Below are 26,726 nucleotides of genomic sequence, written 5' to 3'. Positions count from 1 at the left end.
GGCAGGACCCCCCATGACCCGGGTGCGGGCCGTCCCTGCAGGCTGGGGGCTCCGGGCAGGGCCGCCCCAGGCCCCGGGCGTGGGCCGTCCCTGCAGGCTGGGGGCTCCGGGCAGGACACCCCATGACCCGGGCGCGGGCCGTCCCTGCAGGCTTGGGGCTCCGGGCAGGACCCCCCATGACCCAGGCATGGGCCATCCCTGCAGGCTGGGAGCTCCGGGCAGGACACCCCATGACCCGGGCGCGGGCTGTCCCTGCAGGCTGGGGGCTCCGGGCAGGACCCCCCATGACCTGGGTGCGGGCCATCCCTCCAGGCTGGGGGCTCCGGGCAGGACCCCCCCAGGCCCCGGGCGCGGGCTGTCCCTGCAGGCTGGGGGCTCCGGGCAGGGCCCCCCATGTCCCGGGCGTGGGCTGTCCCTGCAGGCTGGGGGCTCCGGGCAGGACCCCCCATGACCCGGGTGCGGGCCGTCCCTGCAGGCTGGGGGCTCCGGGCAGGGCCGCCCCAGGCCCCGGGCGTGGGCCGTCCCTGCAGGCTGAGGGCTCCGGGCAGGACACCCCATGACCCGGGCGCGGGCCGTCCCTGCAGGCTTGGGGCTCCGGGCAGGACCCCCCATGACCCGGGCATGGGCCGTCCCTGCAGGCTGGGAGCTCCGGGCAGGACACCCCATGACCCGGGCGCGGGCCATCCCTCCAGGCTGGGGGCTCCGGGCAGGACCCCCCCAGGCCCCGGGCGCGGGCTGTCCCTGCAGGCTGGGGGCTCCGGGCAGGGCCCCCCATGTCCCGGGCGTGGGCTGTCCCTGCAGGCTGGGGGCTCCGGGCGGGGTCCAGGGGTCCCTGGCGCGATGCCGGCGCCAGCAGGGCCAAGGGGACCCGGGTGCGTCTGGCCCGTTGATGCCCCCTGCTGGCGAAGCGCAGCCCAGCCCCCTGCAGGGATCAGCTGGACAGGGGCTGCCCCAGCAGGGAGCTCTCTGCCCCGTCCTGGGGAGCCGGGGGACGGCCCCACTGGGCCAGGCCTGATTTGCGTCCCTGGGCTGGGACCCTCTGGGCTTTGCCCCTTCGTTGCAGGCGGGGCCGGGCTGGGTGGTGGGGCCCAGGGAGCTGTCAGCTTACGGTGCCCCAGGAGACGGGTTTAGTGGGTGTTTGGATCCCACGGGGAGCGCTGGTTTGGACTTTGTGACCCCAGCTTGTCCGTCAGCCTGGGGGTGTCTGTGTCCAGCTGGGGGTGTCTGTGTCACGTTGGGGGTGTCTGTGTCCGGCTGGGGGTGTCTGGGTCAGCCTGGGGGTGTCTGTGTCACTTTGGGGGTGTCTGTGTCCAGCTGGGGGTGTCTGTGTCAGCCTGGGGGGGTCTGGGTCCGGCTGGGGAGGTCTGTGTCACGTTGGGGGTGTCTGTGTCTGGCTGGGGGTGTGTCCGGCTGGGAGTGTCTGTGTCCGGCTGGGGGTGTCTGTGTCAGCCTGGGGGGGTCTGTGTCCGGCTGGGGGGGTCTGTGTCACGTTGGGGGGGTCTGTGTCTGGCTGGGGGTGTGTCCGGCTGGGGGTGTCTGGGTCCGGCTGGGGGTGTCTGTGTCAGCCTGGGGGGGTCTGGGTCCGGCTGGGGGGGTCTATGTCTGGCTGTTGCCTGTTTCTGCTGCTTCCTGCTCCCCACGGGCCCTGTCTCTCCCCTGGGCTCCTTCTCTCCTCAGTGAGTCAGACTTTCCTCCTGGCCCTGCCCTGTCTGACCGCACGGTGGGGGGAGCGGGGGGGGTGTCGTGTGACCCTTTCTGGCACAGGGAGGGTTGGGGCCCGTGTCCAGCCAACCCCTGTCCCGGACTCCCCCCCTCGACCCCCACAAGGGCGGGGGGGGTCAGCCTGGCCCTCCAGCCGCCTGGGCAGAACGTGGAACCCGACGGCGCCACCCCCCAGCCCCGCTCGGCCCAAGAGCCCCGGCCTGGGGGCAGCGACAATGGGCCGGCGGCTCCCCGACACCCCGGGGTAACGCTCCGCAACGCTGGGAACCGCAGGACGCAGCGAGTCGGACGGGCTGACACTGATGTGACCCCCCCGCCCCGTGTGTGTGTGTGTGTGTGTCCCTGCGCCCCCTGCTGGACGGGACGGGCCCTGCTGTGGGGGTGGGGTGGGGGTGTCTGTATGACTCTGTGTGGGTGTATGAGTGTGGCGGTGTGTATGGGTGGGGGGTTCGGGAGTGTTTGTGTGTGGGAGGATGGGTGGGTGGGTGTGTGGATGTGTCTATGGGTGTGTGGGGGGGTGTGTGGGCGTGTATGGTGTGTATCGTGGGGGTGTCTATGGGTTGTGTATAGTGTGTGGGGTGTATGGCTGTGTGGGTGGGTGGCGTGTGTGTGTATGGGGTGTCTGTGCGGGTGTGTATGGTGTGGGGGTTCGGGAGTGTTTGTGTGTGGGAGGATGGGTGGGTGGGTGAGTGGATGTGTCTATGGGTGTGGGGGGGTGTGTGTGTGGGTGTGTATGGTGTGTATCGTGGGGGTGTCTATGGGTGTGTGTATAGTGTGTGGGGTGTATGGGTGTGTGGGTGGGTGGCGAGTGTGTGTATGGGGTGTCTGTGCGGGTGTGTATGGGTGGGGGGTTCGGGAGTGTTTGTGTGTGGGAGGATGGGTGGGTGGGTGAGTGGATGTGTCTATGGGTGTGGGGGGAGTGTGTGTGGGTGTGTATGGTGTGTATCGTGGGGGTGTCTATGGGTGTGTGTATAGTGGGGGGGTGTATGGGTGTGTGGGTGGGTGTGTCTATCGGTGTGTGCATGGTGTGTGTGCGGGTGTGTGTGGGTGTGTAGGGTGTGTGTGGGGGTGGGTGTGTCTGTGGGGGGTGGGTGGACACACGTGGGCCCACAGGCGGGGCGGGATCAGGCTGCTCAGCCCAGCTCTGTGTCTGTCTGTGCCCAGGGGCCTCACACTCTGTCCTGTTCCCCCCCAGCCCAGGCCCATCCTGCCGGGGGGGGGGGCTTTGGCTCCCAGAAATGTCCCAGATTCCCGTCAGTCTGGGCTCTGGCCCCCCCCCAGCCCCCGCAGGGGTCTCCCTGTGGCCCCCACTCCCTAACGGGGGGTTTGTCTCCCACTTCCCACGGGTGACTTCCAGGGATGAGCCCCCCCCTCCACACAGCCTCCACTGGGGGGCAATATGTGGGCGGAACAGCGGGAGTAGGATTCCTTTCATGCACCAGCCCCCCAGGGGCCGATTTCTGCGCTTTGTGACCCCCCACACACACATCTGCCAGGGCCAGACCCCCCGCTCAAGGGAGCAGTGGGGGCCCGGATGGCTGCACCTCCCACCCCTGTGTCTGGGTGGGGTCAGGGGGAGGGGCGGGTGAGTCCCTCCCCCTGGCAGGGGAGGCAGGCAGAGCTGTCAGGAAAGGGGGGGCACGGTGCCAAAGGGGCCGCACCCCCTGCCCCATACCTGGGCTGGGAGGGGCAAGGGAGGTGCTTCGTGCCGGCTCCGCTCCCTCCCGCTTCCCCCGTCTCTGCCCTTTGCCCCCAGCTGGGAACCAGGCGTCTCTGCCGTCCCGGCGGGTCCCGGCGGGTCCCGCAGCAGCGAAGGGCGATGGGGCGAATCCCCCACAGACCGGGCGGCCCTTGGACAGGGATTTTCCTGGCAGGTCAGAGGGGGAGAATGTGGGACCCAGGTGTCCGGGGCAAAAAGGGCTGCAATAAGAGTCAGTGTGAATGAAAGCGGAGCTGTGGGTTGGGACTCAGGGGCCCCGGCAGAGCTGGGCGAGGGGCACCCCAGGGCTGGAGTAGTCAGAGGGGGCCTCTGACGCTTCCTTTCCCAGGCTGGCTCCAACCCCACCCGCCCCCGGGGCTGAGCCCCCAAGCCGCGGGGACACGCACAGAAGCCCCGTTGTGTCCCGCAGCAGGGATCAGTGTTTGCTTGTGTCTCTCTGGGCTAGAGAACTGGGGGGGACACACCCAGCCCCCCCCACTGAACTCCCTCCCCCCAGATCTAGCAGGCGGAACCAGAGCCAGGCAGAGACCCAGGGACCCGGCACCCCGTGGGGGGCGGGGGGAGAAGGGAGAAGACCCTTTCCCTTCCCTCCCCCACCCCCCGCCGCACCGGTTCCTTCCTCCAAAGCGAGGGGGAAGTGAGCGGAGGAGGCTGGGAGGGGAAGCCTGAGGCCGGAGGGGCCCCGTGGGGCTGCCCTGCCTGTGGGTCCGAACTCCAGGGTCCCGGCCCAGAAACGCCTCCCCTGGGTCGAGGCAGGTCCGGCTGCAGCAAAAGGCGGCGGGGCGGCACCTGGCGAGGGGTCCCTTGCAGCTGAGAGGGTGGAGCGGGGGCGGGGGGGGGACCCAGGTGTCCCGGACACCAAGGACTGTACCAGGGGACAGTGCAAATGCAAACGGAGGGGCTGCAGGTCGGGAGTGAGGGGCACCACTTGGTATCTGTCTCTCTGGTCTCCCCCCGCAGCCTCCGTCCTGGGCTCCTGCCTCCAGCCGGCGCCGGCCCAGACCCCGGTGACCATCGTCCTCACCCCGCCGAGCCCCGCGGTGGGAGGGGGCGTCAGCCTGGCCCCCCAGAATCCGCCACAGGACTTGCTGTCGTGCAGCTGGTACCGATCAGCGACCACGGATCCAAGCAGCCGGATCCTCACCTACTACCCAGGACCACCCCCCGTCCAGACCAACGACTCGGCCCACACGGGGCGGGAGACAGCGGGGCCGGGCTGCGCCCTGCACATCGCGGGGTTAAGGCTCAATGACACCGGGAGCTACACGGTGGATATTCAGAGCCCGACTAGCCCTGGCCTCAGCACGGTGCATCTGCCCGTCTCTGGTAAGAGCCACCCCCGGGCCCTGCCCCTTCCCCGTCCCCGCCCCAGCGATGGGCTCTGGGCCTCTCCCCTGGGGATGAGCCTGGCTGGGTCATGGGGGGGACCTGCCCCCAAACACAGACCCTGCCCTGTATGTGGCATCCCACCCCCCTGACCCCAAGAGATGATGACCCCCCAATACACAGAGATGTGGGGCTCTGGGCCCCCAGACGCCCCCTCCCTGACCTGGGAGCCAGGACTGAACATGGATGGGGAGTGACCGCCCCCAACAGCTGCTGCTGTCGCAGTTGGTATAATCTGCATTAACCCCATTCTGCCGGCTCCACAGACCTCCCCACGCAGACCCCACTCCCCTGCCCTGCCCGGATTGAACCCAGGAGTCCTGGCTCCCAGCCCCCGCTGCTCTAACCCACCAGCCCCCACTCCCCCGCCCCGCCCCATCTAACCCACCAGCCCCACTCCCCTCCCAGAGCCAGGAAGAGAACCCAGGAGTCCTGGCTCCCAGCCCCCCTGCTGTAACCCACCAGCCCTCACTCCCCTCCCAGAGCTGGGGAGAGAACCCAGGAGTCCTGGCTCCCAGAACACCACTCTTTCCCATGTAGCCGTGTAGCCCTACAATAAAGTCTGTGGCTGGATAACAGCTCACTACTGCTGCCAGGGAGCTGGGTCTGAATCCTCTACAGGGCTGTGGGGCAGGAACCCCCTAGAGCAAGGGCTCCCCTGGGGTCGGGGTGGATCCAACTGCTCCCCCAGGGACGCTCTCTCTGTTCCCAGGTGGAACAACGCGCTGCAGACACAGGGATCCCACTGCTGGCACCAACGCCCCAGTGCGGCGCTAGGGGCCCAGGCTGCAGGGAGCGGCGTGGGGGGATTGTTACTGAACATCTGATCCAACCCTCCCCACATCTCTCCTCCAGACCCAGTTGCCCCTCGTCCAGGTCTCTCTGCCGGGGCCGTCGCTGGGATCGTCATTGGGTCGCTGGCGGGGGCGGCGCTGGTCGGAGTCGGGGCCTATTTCCTCTGTGAGTAACACCCGCCCCCCCCCCCCGGGAGAGCCAGGACTCCTGGGTTCTCTCCCAGCTCTGGGAGGGGAGTGGGGTCTAGTGGTTAGAGCAGGGGGGGCTGGGAGACAGGACCCAATTCCAGCATCTCTGATGATTCCTCCCAGACTCTCGCAGCCGGAACGAGACCCCCAAGGAGACCGGGGCACCCGTCTTGGTGTATGAGAACCTGCCCCCGACAGCCGGGGCGGGGCCACTGGTGAGTGACAAGGGTCCAGTCCCGCCCCTTATTCCAGTCCCGCCCCCTCCTGAGTCCCGACCGCAGCCCCCAGCCAGTTTACCCCGTCCCCTTTGGGCGGGGGTGGGGGAGGGTTACACAAACCCTGGGTCCCACTGACTCTCCCAGGGTCCCTCCCCCCACCCCGAGCTCGGCTGGAGGGGCGGGGGGGGTCTCTGTGGTCCGGTGCTAAAGCCCCTCTTGCCTCTGTCTCCCCCAGGCCCAGCCTGGGACCCCCCCTGATCCCAGCCCCACGTACCAGGTGAGCACCGGCCCCTTGCGCTGTATCCTCCCCCTGAGGGGGGTTCGGACCCAGTGGGGGGAGGGGGAGCTGCCCCCCAGAAGCCCTATGGCTGAGAACGGGGCTGGTTAACACATCCCAGAGGGGTGGAGCAGAGTGAGCCAGAAGGGGACCAGCCGGGAGCCTCAGGGCTGAGGGGAGGCGCTATGGGGGGCCCAGCACTGGGAGGGGAAGGATGGGCCCCTGGTGTGGGAGGGGCTGTTGGGGTCCCACGGGGGGGAGGGGACTGGGCCCTCCCCTGGGGCGTCTCTGGCTGAATCGTCTCCGTTTCCCCCAGACGCTGCAGCCCCGACAGGAAGACGTGTACGAGGAGCTGAAGAAGTGACGCCCACTCCGGCTCCCCCGGTGCATGCTGGGAGGGGCCCGGTGCATGCTGGGAAAGACGCGTCCCCGAGCCTGGGTCCCGCCGCCGGGGGACGTCCCGCCGATGAAGCGTTAAAGGGCAGGAACAGCCACCGCCCGGCCCGGGGGGTCCGTCCATCCAGGCTGCTTCCCTGGTGCCCATCACCGCAGCGTCTGGGCCCCTCCAAAGAAATCAGGGGCTGTGTGTCTGGCCTGGGTCTCAGGGGCTGGTTCCAGCCGGGCAGCGGAAGGCGCCAGGCCCGTCCCTGGCAGACAGGAGGCACCGGGCCGTTCTCTCTGTGCCCGGCTCCGGGGCAGCTGGGTGGTGCCGAGCTCGCCAGGCGGCTGGTTCAGCCCCAGAGAAGCAGCTGGCAGGGCAAACGGCCCAGTGCGGGGGGCAGGCGTTTCTGAGGACAGACGCTGGCTTGGTGGGAGCTATCGCAGGGTGGGGGTGCACCCAGGGTCCTGCCCCGAGGGGAGCAGCTGCCATTGGGTTTGTCTCGTGCAAGGAGCGTCGGAGCCCGGGCGGCTGGGAGCCGGATGCTGGCGGGAGCTGAACCCCGCAGGAGCTTCCAGGGGCGGGTTTGGGATTTCGGGACGCTGGGAAACGCGTCCCCAGTTTGTTCTCCATGTTACCCATTGTCCCGTTAACTCCATGAGAATGTCAGAGTGGCCAGAGTTGGTCAGACCCAAGGTCCATCCGGCCCAGTGTCCTGTCTGCCAACAGTGGCCAGTGCCAGGTGACCCAGAGGGAATGAACAGACCTGGGAATCGCCCAGTGATCATCCCCTGTCGCCCATTCCCAGCTCCTGGCAAACAGAGGCTAGGGACACCATCCCTGCCCATCTTAGCGAATAGCTATTGATGGACCGATCCTCCAGGAACTTATTGAGTTCTTTTTTGAACGCTGTTATAGTCCTGGCCTTCTCAACATCCTCTGGCAGGGAGTTCCACAGGTTGACGGTGCGTTGCGGGAAGAAAGACTTCCTTGTGTTTGTTCTAAACCTGCTGCCCGTTCCTGTCATTTCCCGATCCCTAGTTACAAGGAGTAAATAACAGGAGCCTCCAGCAGCTCCTTCTCCAGCTCTGGGCTCCGGTCAATAAACTCAGCCTGGTTGTCTCTGTAAGGCCTGGCCATGCTGGGGCCGAGGGGGACGCTGGCTGGGGGGGTCACTGCTCAGCTGGGGGGTCTGAGTCCGTGGGGGCAGCGGAGCTGGGAATTTGGCCAGTGGGCAGCGCCAGGAGCTGGGCACCCCAGGGGGATCCTGGGCGACTGGGGGCGCCGATCGCTGACCTGTCGAGAGCTGAGCAGGGGGCTTTGGGGCTCTGACCCCCAGTAAGGCCAGACAAGGCTCGTCACAGCGGGACAAGGGGTCGCGGGGGGCCTCCCTGCCCGGCACCCCGGGAAGCGTCACACGGCACAGCCCAGGGGTGCAGGAGGAGCAGCGTGGGAACAAAGGCCCCGCACGCGAAGCTGCCAGGCCACGGGAGCCCCCGGCGTGATGCCGGCCCCAGCAGGGCCAAGGGGATCCGGGTGCGTCTGGCCTGGACCCTGGCCGTGCCGGGCACTCGCTGCTGCCCCCTGCTGGAGAAGCGAGTCCCAGCCCCCCGCAGGCTCAGCCGGACAGGGGCTGCCCCGGCAGGGAGCTCTCGGCCCCGCTCCTGGGGAGCCGCGGGACAGCCCCGCTGGGCCAGGCCTGATTTGTTTCCCTGGGCTTGGACCCTCTGGGCTTTGCCCCTTCGCGGCAGCAGGACCCAGGGGCGCTGGAGCCCTATGCCCAGTGGGGGGCTGAGAGCCACTGAACCCTGCAAACCCTGCGTGTGATGGAAACCACGTCCAGCCAAGGGGTGCGGCAGCCCCCCGAGTTCCAGCACCCACAGCAGGACCCATCTCGATCCAGTGCGGGGGGGCAGTCTGTGCTGTGAGCCTGGACCCACAGGCAGGGCAGCCCCACAGGGTCCCTCCTGGGTGAGACTGTCGCCTCCGAGCTGCACCCACCCACTTCCCCTTTGGCTGCAGGGAACGGTGCGTGTGTGCGGTCGGGGGGGGTGACTCTGCCGCTTCCTGGGGGTGTCTGTCCCCTGGGTCTCACGCTGCTTCACAGCCCCCCCACCCGCTCCCGTTCCTGCTGGTTACCCTCGGCCCCTCCCACCGGGTATTGCTCCACCAGCCGATTGCCCCATTTCCTGTGGGCTCTCCCAGAGCGATCGGCTCCGGCTCTCGGCAGACTCAGGCAGCGTCGGTCAGGCCTGGGTCACATGTTCAGGGTTTTTTGGGTGGCCTCCCAGCATGCACCAGGCTCTCCTTGGCATGACTCTGGCTCTCGATTCGTGCTCCCACAACTCCTGTCCCAGCCGGGTGGATACGCCCCAGGCTGGCGTTGGGCCCCGGGTACTGGCCGAGTGGGAGCTCCCAGGACACACGCTCCCGGCGCAGAACGGGGAAAACGGGCTCTGGCCGGTACTGAGCGGCCAGGCTGCCCCCAGCAGCGCACGGCAGAGGAATCACGGTCCTGGCGGTAACTGGGCACGGGGCCGTAACACACGTGGGCGCCCAGACTCAGCCGGGGTCCGGCTTGGGGCCAATCACCGTCTGGTCGGCAAAGAGACGCGCTGCAGGGCTCACACACCCTGGGTCCAGGAAAGCCTCTGCCATGGAGCCCGGTGGGGAATTCCCCGCTGGGTCAGGGCGCTGGGGCCCTCTCACCTGTAAAGGGTTAAGAAGCTAAAGGTAACCTCGCTGGCACCTGACCAAAATGACCAATGAGGAGACAAGATACTTTCAAAAGCTGGGAGGAGGGAGAGAAACAAAGGGTCTGGGTCAGTCTGTATGCTGCTTTTGGTGGGGACAGAACAGGAATGGAGTCTTAGAACTTTAGTAAGTAATCTAGCTAGGTATGTGTTAGATTATGATTTCTTGAAATGGCTGAGAAAAGAACTGTGCTGAATAGAATGACTACTCCTGTGTGTCTTTTTTGTAACTTAAGGTTTTGCCTAGAGGGATTCTCTATGTTTTGAATCTAATTACCCTGTAAGGTATCTACCATCCTGATTTTACAAAGGTGATTCCTTTACTTCTATTAAAAGTCTTCTTGTAAGAAAATGGAATGCTTTTTCATTGTTCTCAGATCCAAGGGTTTGGGTCTGTGGTCACCTATGCAAATTGGTGAGGATTTTTACCAAACCTTTCCCAGGAAGTGGGGTGCAAAGGTTGGGAGGATTTTGGGGGGAAAGATGTGTCCAAACTGTTTCCCAGTAAACCCAGTTAGAGTTTGGTGGTGGCAGTGGAGATCCAGGGACAAAGGATAAAATTAATTTGTACCTTGGGGAAGTTTTAACCTAAGCTGGTGAAAGTAAGCTTAGGAGGTTTTCATGCAGTGCCCACATCTGTACCCTAGAGTTCAGAGTGGGGGAGGAACCTTGACAGGCCGGATTAGTCCCACTGGCCGCGCCCTGGTGAGCCCTCGGCTGGGAGCGGGCGGCCGCTCTGTCCCCCAGGTGGAGAAAGGGGAAGGCAGCCGGGAGCCAGTGCAGAGGCGCTGCCAGGCTGGGCGGGGGCTGGAGGGTCTGTCCTAGGAGCGGGGCCTGGCAGCATGGCTGGTTAGGCGGCGGGGGCACTGGGGGGCCTCATCTCTGCAGCTGATCGTACATGTCCCGCTGTCCAGGCTGCAGCATCTGGGGAAATGGGGAGGGGTCAGAGAACTTACCTAGTTCTTTTTGAACCCGGTTATAATTTTGGCCGTCACAACATCCATGGCAAAGAGTTCCGCAGGTTGGCTGTGCGTTGTGTGAAGAAATACTTCCTTTGTTTGTTTTAAACCTGCTGCTTCTTAATTTAATTGGGTGAGCGCTGGTTCTTGGGTTAAGTGAAGGGGGGGGGGTAAAATAACATTACCTTATTCACTTTCTCCACACCGGTCAAGATTTCATAGGCCTCTATCATATCTCCCCTTAGTCGTCTCTTTTCCAAGCTGAAAAGTCCCAGTCTTGTTAATCTGTCTTCATCTGGAAGCTGTTCCATACCCCTCATCATTTTGTTGCCCTTCGCTGTACCTTTACTCATTCTAATTTATCTTTTTTGAGACGGGGCGACCAGAACTGCAGGCAGTATTCAAGATGTGGGGGTATCATGGACCTGTGCTGGGAGGGGCAAGGGAGGTGCTTCGTGCCAGCTCCCCTCCCTCCCCCCACTTCCCCCGTCTCTGCCCTTTGCCCCCAGCTGGGAACCAGGCGTCTCTGCCGTCCCGGCGGGTCCCGCAGCAGTGAAGGGCGATGGGGCGAATCCCCCACAGACCGGGCGGCCCTTGGCAGGGATTCTCCTGGCAGGTCAGAGGGGGAGAACGTGGGACCCAGGTGTCCGGGGCAGAAAGGGCTGCAATAAGAGCCAGCGTCAATGAAAGTGGAGGGGCTGTGGGTCGGGACTCAGGGGCCCCGGCAGAGCTGGAGTAGCCGGAGGGGGGCTCTGACGCTTCCTTTCCCAGGCTGGCTCCAACCCCACCCTCCCCCGAGGCTGTGCCCCCAAGCCACGGGGACACGCACAGAAGCCCCGTTGTGTCCCGCAGCAGGGATCAGTGTTTGCTTGTGTCTCTCTGGGCTAGAGAACTGGGGGGGACACACCAATCCCCCCCCACTGAACTCCCTCCCCCCAGATCTAGCAGGTGGAACCAGAGCCAGGCAGAGACCCAGGGACCCGGCACCCCGTGGGGGGCGGGGGGAGAAGGGAGAAGACCCTTTCCCTACCCACCCCGCCCCCCGCCGCACCGGTTCCTTCCTCCAAAGCGAAGAGGAAGTGAGCGGAGGAGGCTGGGAGGGGAAGCCTGAGGCCGGAGGTGCCCCGTGGGGCTGCCCTGCCTGTGGGTCCGGACTCCAGGGTCCCAGCCCAGAGACGCCTCCCCTGGGTCGAGGCAGGTCCGGCTGCAGCAAAAGGCGGCGGGGCGGCACCTGGCGAGGGGTCCCTTGCAGCTGAGAGGGTGGAGCCGGGTGGGGGACGGGACCCAGGTGTCCCGGACACCAAGGACTGTACCAGGGGACAGTGCAAATGCAAACGGAGGGGCTGCAGGTCGGGAGTGAGGGGCACCACTTGGTATCTGTCTCTCTGGTCTCCCCCCGCAGCCTCCGTCCTGGGCTCCTGCCTCCAGCCGGCGCCGGCCCAGACCCCGGTGACCATCGTCCTCACCCCGCCGAGCCCCGCGGTGGGAGGGGGCGTCAGCCTGGCCCCCCAGAATCCACCACAGGACTTGGTGGTCTGCAGCTGGTACCGATCAGCGACCACTGATGCAAGCAGCCGGATCCTCACCTACTACCCAGGACCAGCCCCCGTCCAGAACAACGACTTGGCCCACACGGGGCGGGAGACAGCGGGGCCGGACTGCGCCCTGCACATCGCGGGGTTAAGGCTCAGCGACACCGGGAAATACACGGTGGATATTCAGAGCCGGACTAGCCCTGGCCTCGGCACGGTGCATCTGCCCATCTCTGGTAAGTGCCACCCCCGGGCCCTGCCCCTTCCCCATTCCCACCCCAGCGATGGGCTCTGGGCCTCTCCCCCGGGATGAGCCTGGCTGGGTCATGGGGGGGACCCCCCCCCCCCAAACACAGACCCTGCCCTGTATGTGGCATCCCACCCCCTGCCCCCAAGAGATGATGACCCCCCAATACAAAGAGATGTGGGGCTCTGGGCCCCCAGACGACCCCTCCCTGAGCTGGGAGCCAGGACTGAACATGGATGGGGAGTAACCCCCCTCCCAACAGCTGCTGCTGTCGCAGTTGGTATAATCTGCATTAACCCCATTCTGCCGGCTCCACAGACCTCCCCATGCAGGCCCCACTCCGCTGCCCTGCCCGGATCGAACCCTGGAGTCCTGGCTCCCAGCCCCCGCTGCTCTAACCCACCAGCCCCTACTCCCCTCCCAGAGCTGGAGAGAGAACCCAGGAGTCCTGGCTCCCAGCCCCCCCTGCTCTGACCCACCAGCCCCACTCCCCTCCCAGAGCCGGAGAGAGAACCCAGGAGTCCTGGCTCCCAGCCCCCCCTGCTCTGACCCACCAGCCCCACTCCCCTCCCAGAGCTGGGGAGAGAACCCAGGAGTCCTGGCTCCCAGAACGCCACTCTTTCCCATGTAGCCGTGTAGCCCTACAATAAAGTCTGTGGCTGGATAACAGCTCACTACTGCTGCCAGGGAGCTGGGTCTGAATCCTCCACAGGGCTGCGGGGCAGGAGCCCCGTAGAGCGAGGGCTCCCCTGGGGTAGGGGTGGATCCAACTGCTCCCCCAGGGACGCTCTCTCTGTTCCCAGAAATGCTGCCCAAGCCCACAGTGACGCCAAACCAAGCCCAGGTGCTGGAGAGCGGGACCTTCACCCTCACGTGTAACAGCTCCCCCCGTGCCGACACCCTGCTCTGGCTCCGGGACGGGGCGTCCCTCACGCCCAGTGACCGGCTGGGGCTGTCCCCTGACAACCGGACCCTCACGGTGTCGGGTGTCACCCGGGGCGATGCCGGCGCCTACCAGTGCGAGGTCAGGAACCCCGTCAGCACCGAACGCAGCGAGCCCAGCACCGTGACAGTGGCCTGTGAGTAACTGCAGCCCCGTCCCCTGGCCGCGCTGCCCCCGGCCCTGCTGGCATCACCCAGCCACGGAGATGCAGCCATCTCTGGGGTGGGGCACCGGGGCCGTTAATACGGGGATCTCTCACTGGCGCTGTCCTTTCCCTTGATCCTCTCCCTCTCTGTGTAGACGGGCCAGACTCTGCCAGGATAGACCCGCCAGGACCCATCGACCTGACCCTCGGGTCCCCTCTCACCCTGTCGTGCGTCGCCGACTCCGTCCCAGCCCCGAGCTATCGCTGGGTTCTCAATGGCACCGACACTAACAAGACCGGGACCAGCTTGACCTTTAACCCCACGACCTTAGATCACCAGGGCATGTACGAGTGCCAGGCTGACAACCCAATTACCAACCGCACTGCCCGGGCGTCTGTCGCCGTGCGGGTGACAGGGACGGGTGAGTCCCCGGGATGGAGCAAGGCGCTGCAGACATAGGGATCCCACTGCTGGCACCAACGCCCCAGTGCGGCGCTAGGGGCCCAGGCTGCAGGGAGCGGCGTGGGGGGATTGTTACTGACCGTCTGATCCAACCCTCCCCACATCTCTCCTCCAGCCCCAGTCGCCCCTCGTCCAGGTCTCTCTGCCGGGGCCGTCGCTGGGATCGTCATCGGGTCGCTGGCGGGGGTAGCGCTGGTCGGAGTCGGGGCCTATTTCCTCTGTGAGTAACACCCGGCCCCCCTGGGAGAGCCAGGACTCCTGGGTTCTCTCCCAGCTCTGGGAGGGGACTTGGGTCTAGTGGTTAGAGCAGGGGGGCTGGGAGCCAGGACCCCAATTCCAGTGTCTCTGATGATTCCTCCCAGACTCTCGCCGCCAGACCGAGACCCCCAAGGAGACCGGGGCACCCGTCTTGGTGTACGAAAACCTGCCCCCGAAAGCTGGGGCGGGGCCAGTGATGAGTGACAAGGCTCCAGTCCCGCCCCTTATTCCAGTCCTGCCCCCTCCTGAGTCCCCACCCGCTGCCCCCAGCCAGTTTACCCCGTCCCCTTTGGGCGGGGGTGGGGGAGGGTTACACAAGCCCTGGGTCCCACTCACTCTCCCAGGGTCCCTCCTCCCACCACGAGCTCGGCTGGAGGGCGGGAGGGGTCTCTGTGGTCCGGTGCTAAAGCCCCTCTTGCCTCTGTCTCCCCCAGGCCCAGCCCGGGAGCCCCCCTGACCCCAGCCCCACGTACCAGGTGAGCACCGGCCCCTTGCGCTGTATCCTCCCCCTGAGGGGGGTTCGGACCCAGTGGGGGGAGGGGGAGCTGCCCCCCAGAAGCCCTGTGGCTGAGAACGGGGCTGGTTAACACATCCCAGAGCGGGGGGAGCAGAGTGAGCCAGAAGGGGACCAGCCGGGAGCCTCAGGGCTGAGGGGAGGCGCTATGGGGGGCCCAGCACTGGGAGGGGAAGGATGGGCCCCTGGTGTGGGAGGGGCTGTTGGGGTCCCACGGAGGGGAGGGGACTGGGCCCTCCCCTGGGGTGTCTCTGGCTGAATCGTCCCCGTTTCCCCCAGACGCTGCAGCCCCGACAGCAGGACGTGTACGAGGAGCTGAAGAAGTGACGCCCCCTCCGGCCCCCCCGGTGCATGCGGGGAGGGGCCCGGTGCATGCTGGGAAAGGCGCGTCCCCGAGTCTGGGTCCCGCCGCCTGGGGACGTCCCGCCGATGAAGCGTTAAAGGGCAGGAACAGCCACCGCCCGGCCCGGGGGGTCCGTCCGTCCAGGCTGCTTCCCTGGCGCCCATCACCGCGGTGTCTGGGCCCCTCCAAAGAAATCAGAAACTCGGCGCCTGTGAGTGGCTCTGGCTCCATTCTGCCCAGCACAGTATTTGGGAGCCCGCCTCTGCCACCGGCTTGGGGATGTCTCAGGACCAAACACCCCCCAGCCTGGGGCACGTGCCCTGTTTTCTGCCCGCCTGACCTCAGCCTGGCGCGCTGAGCTGTGTCCCACCCCAGGCCGCGGGAGCTCCCCACTGCACAGAGGGGCCCGGGCGGCTCAGTGACCAGCCTGGGTCCCATGGGGAGTCTGTGGGGCTGCAGGGACACAGACCTGGGTCTCCCCAGTGCCCCACTGGTGCCCAAACCACGGCCAGGGGTCCACGGCCAGGGGTCCCCGCCCAGGGCTTCCCCCCCACCCTGACTCCAGTGCCTGGTCCTGCGTCTTCCCCTCCCCAGGGCAGTTTTCCCGTGCAGAGCTGTGAACAGCGATGCCCACCCGCCCGGCTGGGACCCGGGACCCCTGGCGAAGGGCACAGGGCGCCGAGGGGCTCATGGGGCCCCCGGCTCTGATGTCTACAAACCAGCCCCCAAAGGGGCTCATGGGGTCCCTGCTCAGAGCTGGAATCGCTGGGCGCGGTGACCGTGGCGAGCCGTGTGCCCGGGGTCACGTCCGGGGCTGTGTGTCTGGCCTGGGTCTCAGGGGCTGGTTCCAGCCGGGCAGCGGGAGGCGCCAGGCCCGTCCCTGGCAGACAGGAGGCACCGGGCCGTTCTCTCTGTGCCCGGCTCAGGGCAGCTGGGTGGTGCCGAGCTCGCCAGGCAGCTGGTTCCACCCGGAGCCAGGCCCCAGCAGCGTCTGCCCCAGCCCCAGGGAAGCAGCCGGCAGGGAACAGGGCCCAGTGCAGGGGGCAGGCGTTTCTTAGGACAGACACTGGCTTGGTGGGAGCTATCGCGGGGTGCGGGGTGCACCCAGGGTCCTGCCCCGACAGGAGCAGCTGCCAGCGGGTTTGTCTCCTGCAGGGAGAGTCGGAGCCCGGGCGGCTGGGAGCCGGATACTGGCGGGAGCTGAACCCCGCAGGAGCTTCCAGGGGCAGGTTCAGGACGTCGGGATGCTGGGAAACGCGTCCCCAGTTTGTTCTCCATGTTACCCATTGTCCCGTTAACTCCATGAGAATGTCAGAGTGGCCAGAGTGGGTCAGACCCAAGGTCCATCCGGCCCAGTGTCCTGTCTGCCAACAGTGGCCAGTGCCGGGTGCCCCAGAGGGAATGAACAGACCCGGGAATCTCCCAGTGATCATCCCCTGGCGCCCATTCCCAGTTCCTGGCAAACAGAGGCTAGGGACACCATCCCTGCCCATCTTAGCGAATAGCTATTGATGGACCGATCCTCCAGGAACTTATTGAGTTCTTTTTTGAACGCTGTTATAGTCCTGGCCTTCTCAACATCCTCTGGCAGGGAGTTCCAGAGGTTGACGGTGCGTTGCGGGAAGAAAGACTTCCTTGTGTTTGTTCTAAACCTGCTGCCCGTTCCTGTCATTTCCCGATTCCTAGTTACGAGGAGTAAATAACAGGAGCCTCCAGCGGCTCCTTCTCCAGCTGTGGGCTCCTGTCAATAAACTCAGCCTGGTTTCCCTGTAAGGCCTGGCCGTGCTGGGGCCGAGGGGGACGCTGGCTGGGGGGGGGGGGGGGGGGGGTCACTGCTCAGCTGGGGGGTCCGAGTCCGTGGGGGCAGCGGAGCTGGGAACTTGGCCAGTGGGCAGCGCCAGGGGCTGGGCACCCCAGGGGGATCCTGGGCGACTGGGGGCACCGATCGCTGACCTGTCGAGGGCTAAGCGGGGGACTTCGGCGCTCTGACCCCCAGTAAGGCCAGACAAGGCTCGTCACAGCGGGACAAGGGGTCGCGGGGGGCCTCCCAGCCCGACACCCCGGGAAGCGTCACACGGCACAGCCCAGAGGTGCAGGGCGAGCAGCGTGGGAACAAAGGCCCCGCACGCGAAGCTGCCAGGCCACGGGAGCCCCCGGCGCGATGCCGGCCCCAGCAGGGCCAAGGGGACCCGGGTGCGTTTGGCCTGGACCCTGGACCGTGCCGGGCACTCGCTGCTGCCTCCTGCTGGAGAAGGGAGGCCCAGCCCCCCGCAGGCTCAGCCGGACAGGGGCTGCCCCGGCAGGGAGCTCTCGGCCCCGCTCCTGCGGAGCCGGGGGTCGGCCCCGCTGGGCCAGGCCTGATTTGTGTCCCTGGGCTTGGACCCTCTGGGCTTTGCCCCTTTGCGGCAGCAGGACCCAGGGGCGCTGGAGCCATATGCCCAGTGGGGGGCTGAGAGCCATTGAACCCTGCAAACCCTGCGTGTGATGGAAACCACGTCCAGCCGAGGGGTGCGGCAGCCCCCTGAGTTCCAGCACCCACAGCAGGACCCGTCTCGATCCAGTGCGGGGGGGTGGTCTGTGCTGTGAGCCTGGACCCACAGGCAGGGCAGCCCCACAGGGCCCCTCCTGGGTGAGACTGTCGCCTCCGAGCTGCACCCACCCACTTCCCCTTTGGCTGCTAGGGAACGGTGCGTGTGTGCGGTCGGGGGGGGGGGTGACTCTGCCGCTTCCTGGGGGTGTCTGTCCCCTGGGTCTCACGCTCCTTCACATCCTCCCCACCCGCTCCCATTCCTGCTGGTTACCCTCGGCGCCTCCCACCGGGTATTGCTCCACCAGCCGATTGCCCCATTTCCTGTGGGCTCTCCCAGAGCGATTGGCTCCGGCTCTCGGCAGACTCAGGCAGCGTCGGTCAGGCCTGGGTCACATGTTCAGGGTTTTTTGGGAGGCCTCCCAGCATGCACCAGGCCCTCCTTGGCATGACTCTGGCTCTCGATTCGCGCTCCCACAACTCCTGTCCCAGCCGGGTGGACACGCCCCAGGCTGGCGTTGGGCCCCGGGCACTGGCCGAGTGGGAGCTCCCAGGACACACGCTCCCGGCGCAGAACGGGGAAAACGGGCTCTGGCCGGTACCGAGCGGCCGGGCTGCCCCCAGCAGCGCACGGCAGAGGAATCACGGTCCTGGCGGGAACTGGGCACGGGGCCGTAACACACGCGGGCGCCCAGCCTCCCCCGGGTTCCGGCTTGGGGCCAATCACCGGCTGGTCGGCGAAGGGACGTGCCGCAGAGCTCACACGCCCGGCATCCAGGAAAGCCTCTGCCATGGAGCCCCGTGGGGACTTCCCCGCTGCGTCGGGGCGCTGGGGCCCACCCACGCTGCGTGCGGTGGGTCGGGAGCCGGCCACGGGGCGAGGGCCGCGGGTGGTGCTGAGCGGGGACTCACTGGCCTGGAGGGAGGTTGCTACAGGCGGGCGGGTGGCTCGGTCTGGGAACCAGGCTTAGCAATAGTTTATTAAGGACCGTGGCACCCGACGTGGGCGGGGGCACCCGACATTTGCTGGTGGTAGAAAGTCGGGGGCTGGGGCACTGCGGGGAGGCCGGGACCCTGACCCAGGAGGAGCTGGAGGACCCGGCAGACCGGAGCGACAGCCTCGGCCTGGACGCCGACCACGCAGGGCTCACCGGCACACGCTTCGGGGGTAAGAACAAGATTTCCTCTGCAGCTGGGGGCTCAGCGGGGCCGCGACAGAGCAGGAGAGAGCCCTGGGCGTGGGGGCAGTCGCAGGATAACGGAGAGTCCCCTGGGGATGAGGCTGTGAGTACGGCAGGCCTGGGATGGCTCAGGTCTGTCCTGCAGCGAGGCCGGATTAGTCCCACGGGCCGCGCCCTGGTGAGCCCTCGGCTGGGAGCGGGCGGCCGCTCTGTCCCCCGGGTGGAGAAAGGGGAAGGCAGCCGGGAGCCGGTGCAGAGGCGCTGTCAGGCTGGGCAGGGGCTGGAGGGTCTGTCCTAGGAGCGGGGCCTGGCAGCTGGGCTGGTTGGGTGGCGGGGGGGGGGGGGCTGAGCGCTCGCAGTAACTGCAGTGGGGGTGTAACTCCCCGGGGCGTGGCGTGGGGGGAGAGAGTTCAGCCCAAGGACCCCGGTGCCACAGACCAGGCCGGACACTGCAGCGTTTCTAGTGTTACCAGAGAGCTGGACAAACTGACGGGTGGGGCTTGTGATGGGGCTGGGCAAGGCCAAGAGCAGGGGCTGGGCTCAGCAGCTCCAGGGTCACGCCTGGTTCACGTCTCAGGTTGCTAATGCTCATGCTTCAGGGTCTCAGCCAGCTGCCGGCAGGGGTCAGGCAGGAATCTCTCCCTCTCACCCCCGTGTATTCTGGGAGGTTTTTATCTCCTTCCTGCAAAGCATGGGGGGCGGCCTGGCCTGGGGCTGGGCTCTGCGGGGCTCCGAGCGTCTCTCTCTCTCTCTGGCAGGTGCTGGGCTGGCTGGTTCTTGCTCACACACCCACTGTCCAGCTGGTCGCCACGTCTGGGCTCAGGGAGGTTTTTCCCCCCGCTCAGACTGGCAGGGCCCCTGGGGGACTCCCCTCCCTCTGCAGCGTGGGGCGGGTCACTGGCCGGGGTTCTCTGAGTCTCTCTATCTCCCGCCCTGCTGCACCTGGACCCCCGGTCCCGTGGCACAGAATGGGCTGGGCCCCCGGGGGCAGTGACACTTTGCTCTGACTTCGGGCACTGGATGCAGCAGGCGGGTGCTGGGGGGGGCTGGGGGCTGGTGGCTGGTGGGACGCAGGAGCTCAGATTGACTGACTGGTCCCATCCGGCCTGACTCACTGACAGCCGAGCCCCTGGCTCACCCCCCTGCCCTGTGGCCCCAGGCCCCATGGCTGTGATGGGCCCCTGTCACGGAGTCCCTGGGCGATGCTCGGGATCTGCTCCCCACGAAGGCCAGGCAGGACTCTGGGGGAGTCTCCTCTCTGGGAGCAGCCTGTCTTCAGGACACACAGCTCACCCGGCTCCACCTTCCTGGGTCTGACCTCGGAGCCTTCTAGCATCCTCTGCCCCTCCCTGCGCTTCCCACAGCGAGTCCGCCAGGCGGGGTTATGGGGAAGCCAGAGGGTCCTGCCCCGCAACTCCACAGTCAGACGTGACTCTCAGCCAGCCAGTAAAACAGAAGGTTTATTAGACGACAGGAACATGGTCTAACACAGAGCTTGTAGGTGCAGAGAACGGGACCCCTCAGCTGGGTCCATTTTGGGGGGCAGTGAGCCAGACAACTCCGTCTGCCCTTCACTCCATGTCCCCAGCCAGCCCCAAACTGAAACTCCCTCCAGCCCCTCCTCCTCTGGGCTTTGTCCCTTTCCCGGGCCAGGAGGGCACCGGATTCCTTTGTTCTCCAACCCTTTAGCTCTCACCTTGCAGGGGGGAAGGCCCAGGCCATCAGTGGCCAGGAAACAGGGTGTCGGCCATTCTCTGTGTCCAGACCCCTGCACACACCTGCCCTCTAGGGCTCTGCAGTGATCATACACCCTTATCCCGCCCCCTAGAGACTTAAGAACTGCCTAGGGGAAACTGAGGCACCCCCACAATATTCGGAGGAAACATTAAGAACAGTCCCATTTCGTCCCGCAGCCTGCCCCACGCCTGGCTGCCTGGGGTCTGAGCCCATGGGGAGCCCCAGAAGACAATGGCCCCTCCCATTGCCTGGGCGTTTGGCACCTAGCAACAAATGCCCAGGGATTTCCCGGCCCCTGTTAGGAGGCCGGGGGGGCAGGAGGGGCTGGGGGGATGTTCAGTGGGGGCTGCAGGAGGCGGCTGGCCTGGGACGGTGGAGGGCTCCGGGGGGCTCCAGGCTCCGGCCTGACCCAGGTGTCCTACCCCAGGGGCGGGATGTCGGGATGCCGGGGGTGCTGTAGCTCCTCCAGGTTTTGCACCCGGCGTCCCAGCCACCGGCTCCGCGCCCTGTCGCCCGGGGTCCCTGCTGCCCTGGGTCCCGGCCCCCTGCCGGCCCCTAGCTCTGGCCTGAGCCTCTGCTGCTTTACACCCGTCTGCGCCCCCCTCCCCGAGCCACGGCCCTGAGCGCCTGGCACTCACCCCTGGGCCCGCCCGGGCTGCAGGGCAGGTTCTCGTACTCCGGGGGGGTCGCTCGCTCCGCCTGCAGACAGTCAAGGTGGGGGCTGGACCTGGGGAGCCCTGGTGCAACGGGCCCCACAGTGACATCGTGAGCCCCCCCTGCCCCGTAGGCTCCAAAACGCCAGGCCGATGGGTTGGGGGGAGGGGCGGTTCGTGAATTTTGCAAAGCGGCTGTAAAAGAGCAGGTGGGTCTGACCCCCCCACAGCAAAGACACCGCCCCCCCCCCCGTGGTACAGGGGTCTTCCCAGCATGCACCGGGACACCTGGGGGGCCACATCTCTGCATCTGGTCGTACACAGCCCGCTGGGCAGCCTGCGGCGTCTGGGGAAGCAGGGAGGGGTCAGATATGCCCCAGGGATCTGGGGACACTCCCACCCTTGAGGCTCCAGACCCCCCCCTCACAGGGCCCCGACACCCCCTCATCCGCTGGGCTCATGCCCGGGGGAGACGCCCAGAGCCCATGGCTGGGGTGGGGATGGGGTAGGGGCAGGGCCTGGGGGTGGCACTTTCCAGAGAGGGGCAGATGCGCCGTGATGAGGGGGACAGGGCTAGTCAGGCTCTCTATCTTCACCGCGCTGAGCGTTAACCCCGCGACATGCAGGGCGCAGCCCGGCCCCGCTGTCTCCCGCCCCGTGTGGGCCGAGCTGTGGGTCTGAATGGGGGCTGGAGGGTCCCGCAGCAGCGAAGGGCGATGGGGTGAATCCCGCACAGACCCGGCGGCCCTTGGACAGGGATTCTCCTGGCAGGTGGGGGGGGAAGAGGGAGGAACGTGGGACCCAGGTGTCCGGGACACAAAGGCCTCCAATGGGCACCATTACAAGTGAAAGTAGAGGGGCTGTGAGTGGGGTGGGGGGATCCCAGGGCTGGGGTCGCAGACGCGAGGCTCTGACGCTTCCCTCCCCAGGCTGGGGCCCAGCCCAGGCTCCCACGGAGCCCCACAGAAGCTCCATTGTTCCCCTCAGATCCTGCTTTGCATGGGGGATTAGCAGGGATCAGCTGTTTGTTTGTGTCTCTGTCCCAGAGCATGGGGGGGGACACACCCAGCCCCCCGTCACTGAATTTCCTCTCCCGCAGATCCAGCCCCACACAGAGACTCAGGAACCAGGCACCCCAGAGGGGGAGGGGCAAACGAACCCCCCCAGCAAACTGGTTCAGTGGGGGGAAGGGTTCTGCTGTCCATGGTCAGACCCCCAGCAAGGCCAGACAAGGCTCGTCACAGCGGGGCAGGGGATCACGGGGGCCTCCCAGCCCGGCACCCCGGGAAGCGTCACACGGTGCAGCCCAGGGGTGCAGGGGGAGCAGAGCGAGAGCAAAGGCCCCGCACGCGGCCTCCGTGGACCCTGTGATTATGGCCCCGCAGCTGGGCCGTGCCCCCTGCACCCCGTGGTCTGGGTGTGGATGGGGGTGTGGGTGTATGGTGTGGGGGGGTGTGGGGGTGTATACTGGGGTGGGAGTGGGTGTATGGATGTGTGTGTGGTGTGTATCATGGGTGTGTGTGCGGGTGTGTGGGTGGGGGATGTGGTTGTGTATGGTGTGGATCGTGGGGGTGTCTATGGGTGTATGTGCGGGTGTGTATGGGTGTGGGGTTGTGGGGGTGTATCGTGGGGGTGTCGGTGTTTGTATGGTGTGTGCACGGATGTGTATGGGTGTGAGGGGCTGTGTGGGGGTGGGGGTGTGAATCGTAGGGGTGTGTATGGGTGTGTATGGGTGTGTCGGTGGGTGTGTCTATGGGCGGGGGTGTGGGGGGTGCATGGTGTGTATCGTGGGGGTGTGTGTCGTGGAGGTGTCTATTGGTGTGTGCAAGTGTGTTTGGGTGTGTGGGTGGGTGTGTATGGTGTGGGTGTGGGTGGGTGTGTCTGTGGGGGGGGGGGGTGGACACACTTGGGCCCACAGGGGGGGCGGGATCAGGCTGCTCAGCCCAGCTCTGTGTCTGTCTGTACCCAGGGGCCTCACACTCTGTCCTGTTCCCCCCCAGCCCCGGCCCATCCTGCCGGGGGGGGGCATTGGCTCCCAGAAATGTCCCAGATTCCTGTCAGTCTGGGCTCTGCCCCACCCCCCGCAGGGGTCTCCCTGTGCCCCCCACTCCCTAACGGGGGGTTTGTCTCCCACTTCCCACAGGTGACTTCCAGGGATGAGCCCCCCCTCCACACAGCCTCCACTGGGGGGCAATATCTGGGGGGAACAGGGGGGTTGGATTCCTGAAGTCTGGGGGGCCCTGCCCCCTTTCATGCACCAGCCCCCCAGGGGCCGATGTCTGCGCTGTGTGACCCCCCCCCACACACACACACATCTGCCAGGGCCAGACCCCCCCCTCAAGGGAGCAGCGGGGGCCCAGATTGCTGCACTCCCCCGCCCCCGTGTCTGGGTGGGGGCAGGGAGAGGTCCGGGACATGCTGGCTTTGGGGGTGATCCAACCATCTGCCAGCCCTTGGGCCTCGCCGGTGGTGCTGGTCCCCAAAAGGACGGGTCGGTCCGGTTCTGTGTGGACTATCGGAAGCTCAATGCCATCACTGTATCTGATGCCTACCCCATGCCCAGGCCGGACGAGCTCCTAGACAAGCTGGGAGGAGCTCGGTACCTTACCACCATGGACCTTACAAAGGGCTACTGGCAAGTGCCGCTGGATGCAGATGCCCGGCTGAAATCGGCCTTTATCACCCCTCTGGGGCTCTGTGAGTTCCTGACCCTGCCTTTCGGCCTCAAGGGAGCACCGGCCACCTTCCAGCGCCTGGTGGACCAGCTCCTGAGGGGGATGGAGAGTTTTGCCGTGGCGTATATTGATGACATCTGTGTCTTTAGCCAGACTTGGGAGGACCACGTGTCCCAGGTTAGACAAGTGCCGGACCGACTCCAGGGGGCTGGGCTGACTGTAAAAGCGAAGAAGTGCAAGGTGGGGATGGCGGAAGTATCTTACCTGGGCCATCGGGTGGGGAGCGGCCGCCTAAAGCCGGAACCAGCCAAGGTGGAGGTGATCAGAGACTGGCCCGCTCCCCACCCCAAAAAGCAGGTCCAAGCCTTTATTGGGATGGCAGGATACTACCGAAGATTTGTGCCCCACTTTAGCGCCATAGCCACCCCCATCACTGAGCTATGCAAGAAGGGGAAGCCAGACAAGAAAGTGCCAGGAGGCTTTCCGGGCGCTGAAGGAGGCTCTGGGCAGTGGCCCAGTTCTGGCAAACCCAGACTTTGACAAGCCCTTTGTGGTGTTCACCGACGCCTCCGACACGGGACTGGGGGTGGTGTTAATGCAGGAGGATGGAAAGGGGGAGAGACACCCCATCGTGTACCTGAGCAAGAAGTTGCTACCCCGGGAGCAACACTACGCGGCCATCGAGAAGGAGTGCCTGGCCATGGTGTGGGCCCTCAAGAAACTAGAGCCCTATCTCTTCGGGCGACACTTCACAGTCTACACCGACCCCTCTCCCCTGACCTGGCTGCACCAGATGAAAGGAGCCAACGCCAAACTCCTGAGGTGGAGCCTGCTCCTGCAGGATTACGACATGGACGTGGTCCACGTGAAGGGAAGGGCCAACCTGATAGCGGATGCGCTGTCCTGGAGAGGGGGCCCCGAACTTCCCCAGGTCACTGGTCACAGTGACCCCGCTCAGTTCGGTCTCGAAGGGGGGAGAGATGTGAGGATGTGACTCAGCAGGGAGGGGGGAGTGTTGACCTGGGAATGTGCCCTGGGGATGGGAGACCTGAGAGCCTGTCACCTGAGCCAGGAGGGGGCGGGGGGGGGTAACACCTCTGCCCAGGAATGTGAAGACAGGCAGGAAGGAGCCTGCTGGGGGGGTTTAGTTTCAGTTTGGGGCTGGGTGGAGGAACACAGGGAACCCCAGGGCTGGGGTCTAAGCTCCCTGCTCCCGCAGAAGGACGTGACTGAGGGGTCCTGGGTGTACCCACAAGCTCTGTTTTGGACTGTGTTCCTGTTGTCCAATAAACCTTCTGTTTTACTGGCTGGCTGAGAGTCTCAGTGAATCCCAGGAAGAGGGGTGCAGGGCCTGGACTCCCCCACACTCCGTGACATCCCATCAGGTGTGAAAGTAAGAAACTTGCCTGAGCCCGTCTCTCGTTACAAATGAAGCCCTGGTCACCCTCACCTGAGCGGCCCTCGCTAAGCAGGGGGCTGGATGGCAGAGCCCAGTGGGAGAGGGAGAGGTGGGGACAGGGGTTTTGTTCGGTGCTGTGGACTGCCCCCTCCCGGTTAGAGACAGAGCGGATTAGGCTCCAGAGTCTTCTGGTTTGTGAGGTGACCGCGAGAGCTGAAATCACTGACAACCAGGTGTCAGTGCCCAGACCTGCTGCGGGACGGCGTTTCTGGGGAGGAGACGGCCCAGCCTGCACTGGCTGTGAGGTCCCCCACTGAGAGCTGAAGTCACCGAGAGCCGGTGGAACCTCCAGAGACCGACTCGCCGGGGTCCCGGGGCAGGGGGGCAGGAGGTGACGGCGCAGGGCCATGGGCGGGGCGTGGTGCAGTGAACGGTGGCACGACAAACAGCGGCCGGAGCGAGTGGCCGGAGCGAGTGGCGAGCAGCTGGAGGAACCAGCAAGGTGCCTTCGACCTCCCCCTCTCCCCCAGGGTGGGAGGTGAACTCATGCCCAAGCCCCTCTCAGCGCTGGGTCCGCACCGAGCCAGGACAAGATCTCTGAGTGGGGTGCAGGGGAGGGCGAAGCGGGGAGCCCGTGCAAGGGGCTACGTTTTAGTGACTTTGCTCCAGAATGCTCCAGATTTGTGCCTGAGAAACGTAAATAAAGACACATTTCCTAGTAGGCCAGGATATTTCAAACGCATTATGTGCCAAGGTCATTATCTTACATCATCGCTATCGCGAGAGGTCGTTATATTGGGGAGTTTCTGGACTAAACATTTTTATTATTATAATTAATTTTTATGTAAAAATGGACAGACCGGGTCAGACCGATGGTCCACATACCCGGTATCCTGTCTTCCGACAGTGGACAGTGCCAGGTGCCCCAGAGAGTCATCGAGTGATCGATCCCCTGTCGTCCACTCCCAGCTTCTGGTGAACAGGGCTGGGGACGCCCAGAGCATGGGGTTGCATCCCTGCCCATCCTGGCTAATAGCCATTGATGGACCTGCCCTCCAAGAACTTACCTAGTTCTTTTTGGAACCCGGTTATAATTTTGGCCGTCACAACATCCCTGGCAAAGAGTTCCGCAGGTTGGCTGTGCGTTGTGTGAAGAAATACTTCCTTTGTTTGTTTTAAACCTGCTGCTTCTTAATTTAATTGGGTGAGCGCTGGTACTTGGGTTAAGTGAAGTGGGGGGGGGGGATAACATTTCCTTATTCACTTTCTCCACACCGGTCAAGATTTTATAGGCCTCTATCATATCCCCCCTTAGTCGTCTCTTTTCCAAGCTGAAAAGTCCCAGTCTTGTTAATCTGTCTTCATCTGGAAGCTGTTCCATACCCCTCATCATTTTGTTGCCCTTCGCTGTACCTTTTCTCATTCTAATTTATCTTTTTTGAGACGGGGCGACCAGAACTGCAGGCAGTATTCAAGATGTGGGGGTATCATGGATTTCTACAGTAAACGTGGAGGAGCTTGGTTTGCCAGACTCATCAGCCAAGCCAACACTGACAACCTATAGGAAAAGGCTGCAAAACACCATGCCCCTGGACAGCATCGACATGCGGAAAGCCTGATAAGTCAGTCACTGTCAAAGCCAATTTTAGAGGAACTTAATGAGGCTGTTAAGAATGCTGGAGACTCAACTCAGTTTATGCGAACAAACCTGG

At 65.2% G+C, this 26,726-nt stretch overlaps 1 protein-coding gene across 1 annotated transcript; it reads left to right on the top strand.

Moving 5' to 3' along the window:
- The first annotated feature begins 1,937 nt into the window (after nt 1–1,937).
- Nucleotides 1,938–16,590, top strand: LOC144279429 (cell adhesion molecule CEACAM6-like). The gene is made up of 10 exons (XM_077840927.1): nt 1,938–1,966; nt 4,161–4,768; nt 11,800–12,165; nt 12,980–13,255; nt 13,420–13,686; nt 13,843–13,947; nt 14,090–14,178; nt 14,420–14,461; nt 14,779–15,053; nt 15,998–16,590. The coding sequence occupies exons 1-9, from the start codon at nt 1,938–1,940 to the stop codon at nt 14,824–14,826; spliced, it is 1,830 nt and encodes a 609-aa protein (XP_077697053.1). The 3' UTR covers nt 14,827–15,053; nt 15,998–16,590.
- Nucleotides 16,591–26,726: the final 10,136 nt, after the last annotated feature.

This window comes from Eretmochelys imbricata, chromosome 24, assembly GCF_965152235.1.
Source record: "Eretmochelys imbricata isolate rEreImb1 chromosome 24, rEreImb1.hap1, whole genome shotgun sequence".
Taxonomy (NCBI): Eukaryota; Metazoa; Chordata; order Testudines; family Cheloniidae; genus Eretmochelys; species Eretmochelys imbricata.
The sequence above is the reverse complement of the archived record's forward strand: the minus strand, read 5'-3'. Positions and strand labels throughout refer to the sequence as shown.

Coding starts and splice junctions, on each gene's coding strand:
- LOC144279429 (XM_077840927.1), top strand. CDS start 1,938: ATGGGCCGGCGGCTCCCCGACACCCCGGG. Junction 13,256..13,419: donor CAGCACCGTGACAGTGGCCT/GTGAGTAACTGC, acceptor CTCTCTGTGTAG/ACGGGCCAGACTCTGCCAGG. Junction 13,948..14,089: donor AGTCGGGGCCTATTTCCTCT/GTGAGTAACACC, acceptor GATTCCTCCCAG/ACTCTCGCCGCCAGACCGAG.